Source organism: Microtus ochrogaster, unplaced genomic scaffold (genome assembly GCF_000317375.1).
Source record: "Microtus ochrogaster isolate Prairie Vole_2 unplaced genomic scaffold, MicOch1.0 UNK8, whole genome shotgun sequence".
NCBI lineage: Eukaryota > Metazoa > Chordata > Mammalia > Rodentia > Cricetidae > Microtus > Microtus ochrogaster.
The window spans coordinates 4,399,950-4,405,629 of NW_004949106.1; the positions used below are offsets into that span (position 1 = coordinate 4,399,950).

General features: G+C 46.8%; 1 protein-coding gene across 1 annotated transcript in view; it reads right to left on the reverse strand.

Moving 5' to 3' along the window:
• The window catches only part of Ccdc150 (coiled-coil domain containing 150), a 71,242-nt gene extending 68,955 nt beyond the window's left edge, over nt 1-2,287 (reverse strand). The window contains exon 1 of the mRNA XM_005366420.2: nt 2,231-2,287. Within this exon, the coding sequence (XP_005366477.1) occupies nt 2,231-2,287 (57 nt within the window). The remainder of the gene's footprint in view (nt 1-2,230) is intronic.
• Between the last annotated feature and the right edge of the window lie 3,393 nt (nt 2,288-5,680).

Here is a 5,680-nt window from a genome sequence, read left to right on the forward strand (position 1 = left end):
AAGACGTCCTATGAGGGAAATTTGTAGCTTTACGTGCCTATGCTTTAAGAAAAAAAAAAAAAACATTAGAAAGAGCACAACGAAATGACTAACGATGTAACTCAAAAAAATCGGAAACACAAGGAAAACAACAAAATCCAAACACAGCCAATGGCATAAGTACGCATAATTTCAGCCACTTAATATTTGACAAAGATGCCACAAACACACACGGGAGAAAAGAAAGCATCTTCCACAAATAGTGCTGGGATAGCTGGATAGCCACACGCAGAAGAATGAAGTTAGATCTGTATCTATCACCCATGCGGGTGGCGGGAGTTGAACCCAGGCCGGCCAGAAGAGAGCCGGTGCTCTTAATGGCTGAACCGTCTGTTTCAATATCAAGTCCAATGTTCGTGTTGGCTTTTTAGGTTTCTGAGTGGAAAAATAAAGACAGAAGACAAGCTCAGCCATGGACTCCTAAGAGGAGTTACACAGGTCTCACAGTCTTCAGAGACTGTGAGAAGGCACGCAGTGGTAAGGGCAGATCTTTTTTTTGTGGGGGGAGGAGGGTCTGATATCAATATCAGAAAAAGAGAAAAAGGAGGTGGCAAAAGAAAAGAAGCTACCTTTCTGAGACCTCAGAAAACATGGAAGCTTACCAGTAAGGGTCTGTTAAGGTAGAGATGAATAAATTTCATTGAGGCATAGTTAGATAGCTAGCTAGTTAGTTAGTTAGACTTGCAGGTAGTCTTGTGTCGTCCAAGCTGCCCTCAAACCCACGATGCACTGAGGATGACTTTGTGCATCTTATCCTCAGGTCTCAACCTCCCAATGCTAGAACTGCAGGCACATACCACTGAATGGGCCTGGGAAGCACCCTACTGTGCTGCACCCCCAGTTCCTACCACCCTGAGTCTTGTATATCTCTTTCTGCCTTCTGGCTCAAAGTTCTTCTCTTCAGATTGCAAAAAATTCCCTTCTGAGCACCGGAGGTCTTAACCTGGCTTGTGCAGGTGAAGCTTCTACTGTCCCCATCAAACCATGAACGAAGTCGTTAGGAAGGGGCTGCCACGGTATCTGAAGCATTGACACCACATTTGTGTTCATGCCTCAGAAGGGTTTCCAGATATGGGGGACCATCGGCTCTCTGCATCAGGAAGGATTTTATGGAACAGGAGCGTGCAGGGTTTTTTTTTGTTGTTGTTGTTTTGTTTGGTTTTTTTTTTGGTTTTTCGAGACAGGGTTTCTCTGTAGTTTTGGAGCCTGTCCTGGAACTAGCTCTTGTAGACCAGGCTGGTCTCGAACTCACAGAGATCCGCCTGCCTCTGCCTCCCGAGTGCTGGGAATAAAGGCGTGCGCCACCACCGCCCAGCGAGCGTGCAGTTTTTATCAGAGGAAACTAACAGACGTGTGGCATGTCCTAAATAGTGCCTGGAGCCAGTGGGTGGTGGTGCACGCCTTTAATCCCTGCACTCCCAAGGCAGAGGCAGGTGGATCTCTGAATTCTAGGCCACCCTGGTCTACAGAGGGAGTTCCAGGACAAGCATGGTTACACAGAGAAACCCTGTTTCAAAAAACCAAAATACCACCACAGATAGTGCTTTGAAGACAGCCGAGTGGAAGTCCCCCTGATCCTCTTCCTCCCTGCCTATCATTCCCTTGCCCTGGGGTAGTCCACAAAAAACAGAGTCTGTGTGCATCCCATCTTGATTAGCATGTCTTCAAGTAGGGTGACAGTCATTAGGTTTCTGTGTTTTTTGTTTTGTTTTGTTTTTTGTTAGCTGGTTGTTTTGTAGATCCTCACACCATAGTGCCTTGGCTGCTGTTGGAGGCCAAACACCACAATAAATATTTAACAAGATCTATTCCAGCACGGGCATTAAACTATGCACAAACGAAAATTCCTCTTGTCTTGGAAGCAAGCCTGGGAGGCTAACCGGGGGTAGAAAACCAAACGTTAATGCTGGAAAAAAAAAATCTGTCTATTTAAAGGGGAGAAGGGTGGCTAATGAGGAGGTCTCAGCCACCGGCCACCCTCCTGCCACTAAGGTCCAAGCAAAGCCAATTTAGCCTGAGGTGGTTTTCACACCCAGCAAGGAGGCTGAAGCCTGGCTAAACCAAGGCCCTCGAGGTATGGAGGGCGGGACTGGGAGGGAAAGGGACAGATGGCCTTGGTCCTAGGCGTGCTCCCTCCCCCTGCGCGGCCCGCTTCTTTTCCCCCCCCCCCGACCAGCCCCCGCAGCCTCACCCCTAATCCATCTACCAGCCTGTAGCTCCGTCCCCCGGCCAGCAGGTCTGTTTCCATGGGACTAAACCAGCGCTTTAAACCAACCCGCTCGCCAGCAGGGTTGCTCCCGTACGCAGGCGCACCCGAGGTGAGGCATGCCGGGAATTGTAGTTTTCCCGGCCCAGCAGGGCCCTCCGCCTGGGGAGGGACCCTAGCCGGATTCCCTCAGCGCGCGGGGGAAACGCGACACCACGTGACCAGGCTGACGCCACGCTCCATTGTGCTCCCAGCAGGGCATGCTGGGAAACGTAGTTGCTGACCTCTCCGTCCAGGAGCGAGTCCTGGGTCTGCTTTGCCTGGAAACTGGGCTTGCTCTGCAGGTAGCAAGAGTCTAAGGTCATATGTTTTCAGTTGTAGGAGGGCCAAAGGAGCAAATATCTTCTAAACGACGGGAAATTAACGGGATTTTGCTAAGGAGAATAAAAATGGAAGAAAGCTGCTTGTTCTTGTAAAAGGAATCCAACTCGGCCCTCTTTCATGATGGTTAGGTGAACAATAAGCCACACAAAAGCTATTGTCTAGCCGGGCGGTGGTGGCGCACGCCTTTAATCCCAGCACTCGGGAGGCAGAGGCGGGTGGATCTCTGTGAGTTCGAGGCCAGCCTGGTCTACAAGAGCTAGTTCCAGGACAGGAACCAAAAAGCTACAGAGAAACCCTGTCTCGAAAAACCAAAAAAAAAAAAAAAGCTATTGTCTAATTTCCTGTCTTTTCAGCATAAGTTATGGCACCCTGTTGACAAGTAAATAAATAGAGAAGGAAGGAGGAAGGAAGTGAGAGGGAGGAGGAAAGAGAGAGATCGGGAATGAGAATAAAAATCACGTTCCTTTTTCAGTTTTGCCGTGAAAGTGTTAACACTCTATGAAAAAAAAAACCTTCTATAGTGAAAATGTGGTGTTCAGCTTCACTTAAGTTTTGATGTACAGGACCAAACATGGTACCACCCACAGGGCAATTAGATCCCTTCTTCCTCCTGGCTGAGGGCTGGTGTACCACGATTAATAGAAACAAAGAGATGGAACTTGGGGTTCAACCTGGAGGTCAGAAAAGCAAAACAGTCAGCCACGGGCTCTTACCTCTACCGTCAGTCCGAAATAGCCCTCCTGCCTCTAGAAATCTCAGAATGAGGCTGTGTCTGAGAGCTAGCTATCTCCTCCCATTTTGTATTTCTCTCAAGGGCTGGCATTAAAGGCCTGTACCACTACTGCCCGTTTCTATGACAAACTGGGGTGGCTCCGGGGATTAAAGGTGTGTGTCACCACTGCCAGACCTGTAAGGCTGATCAGTGCAATTGTTTTACTCTCTGAACTTCAGGCAAGCTTTAATTATTAAAATACAAAGGAAATATTACTGCTGCTGAGTGAGGGCAGCTTTCTAATAAACGTCGTCAAGTCCAGGGTACATTCTCCTTTATTGAGCAGGTGTCTTGACAGGATCAGTTCTGCTATTCTGATTCCTGTGGTGACAGTTTTTACTGCTCAGGACCAGTTTTACGTGCTCCAGCAGATCATAGATGGGGTAGATGTCCGGATGGGCCCACCCAAGGCCCAGGATGTAGGTATGGATGGTAGCCGAACTGTGTGGTCTGGGCCAATGGGAAAAGAATGGAGCCAGCTCTCCTAGGCCCATGACATGAGGGCCAGCTCTCCCATGCCTGTGGTGAAAGGTGGGGCCATCTCTCCTGAGCCTAGGGGGACAGCTCCCCCATGAGGGGCAGCTCTCCTGCTGCGGTGTCCAGTGAGGAGGAGAACATCAGCTACCCCAGGGCCAGTACCTGGTACTGGCTCAGTATGGCCTTTGGATTTCACTATACATAGACCCAGCCATGTCTCAGCAGTAGCTCGGGCCTGGACTTCATGACTGGCCCAAATGGTCTGCCCTGAAAACATGCATACAGGTAACATACGTATGGAACAGGTTCTCTTTATATATTTAGGGATATATAAGCATCTGCATATACATAAATACGTGCAATGACAATTAGTGGGAAAGGAGGCCATGAATTTGAAAGAGAGCAGGGGGTGTTTAGAGGGAGGAAAAGGAAGGGAGAAATTGCATTAAAATCTCAAAGAAGTAAGGAAAAAAACATTTAAAATATATAGCGAATAATAGAAAAGGGCAGTGCCGTGTTTCTCCTCAGACACTGTGCAGTTCATGATTTATTCTCTCCCCCATCATCCATGAGGGTAAAATAAGGAAGAATTACAAGTTTAGGTTCAAGATCTGCCCTTTCTTTCAAAGCTGCGTTCAAGGGATTCCTCCTGTATCTGATGATTCTCCGGCTTCTTAGCGTTGATTTTTCAGATGTGCTGTTTCTCGGCTTTGCCTTAGATGTGGTGGCATATGCTGTAATCTAAGCACCTGGGAGGCGGTGGGGGCAGGAGGATCGGGAGTTTAAGTCCTCCTCAGCTGCAGAGTGATTTGGGCCATCCGCACGACATGGGATCCCCATCTCAATGAAACAAACCAAAGCAAAATTTCCATTCTGTTATTTTTAGTAGCTTCCCTTTCTCATTGGATAACATTGAACACTCTCGTCTGTTCAAGAATGTTTACTTTTATCTCATGGAGTGTGACTGTCATTGCTGATTTACAGGTTTTCAGAAATTAGATGAAAAACTGCAAAGCTTATGAGACAAATCCAACCTGCTGTCAGTTGTCATATAGCTCGTATATATAAAAAAAAAAAAAAGAATTTCCCCACCATTGAAGTAGTTGGGGAAAAGTTGCCTATTTTGTGATGCATGAATTACTTAATTTTGTTTTTATAAATTTTATTAAAATATAACCATGGTTCTTTATTTCCATGTAATCTATGACATTTTGAACGACAGTAACAGCTAAGTCATTGTGAGAGAGAACTTATGTCCCCCGTACCCTAAAATATTCCTTCCATTTGACTGTTGACAGAAACATCTTTCTCTGCATCTGGGTTATCTCAGATTTCCTCTCTGTTGGGTGCCTTTTGCCTTAAGAACTGGTCATGCTTTTCTGGTGGTTTGTGTGTTGACTAATTTTGGACTCATCTAGGGCATATTGGATATTAGTTGATGGGACTTTCGAAACCTGTTAAAATCATCTCAGAAATGCTGGCCAATTTTGTTTTAACAATAAACCAGAAGTAAATAATAAACCACATTGAATGCTGTATCTAGACTCCACGAGAAGGTTCTAGGGTTTCAGTTGTCAACAAGCTTCTCTATGCTGGTTTTTCATTTATCCCAGGTAGGCGTCGCTCAGAAGTGAGCCCGGGACAGTATTTGGGATGTGCTGGCCAGTGCCCATTGTCAATTGCCCTGGAATCAGCGGGGAGATGAGCCTCCAGACAGATCTGTGACTGGTTATTCCACTTCTGGGCATGCGGTTGAATTATCTAGATTAAGTTGCTTGAGGCAATTCCATGGGCCAGGATCC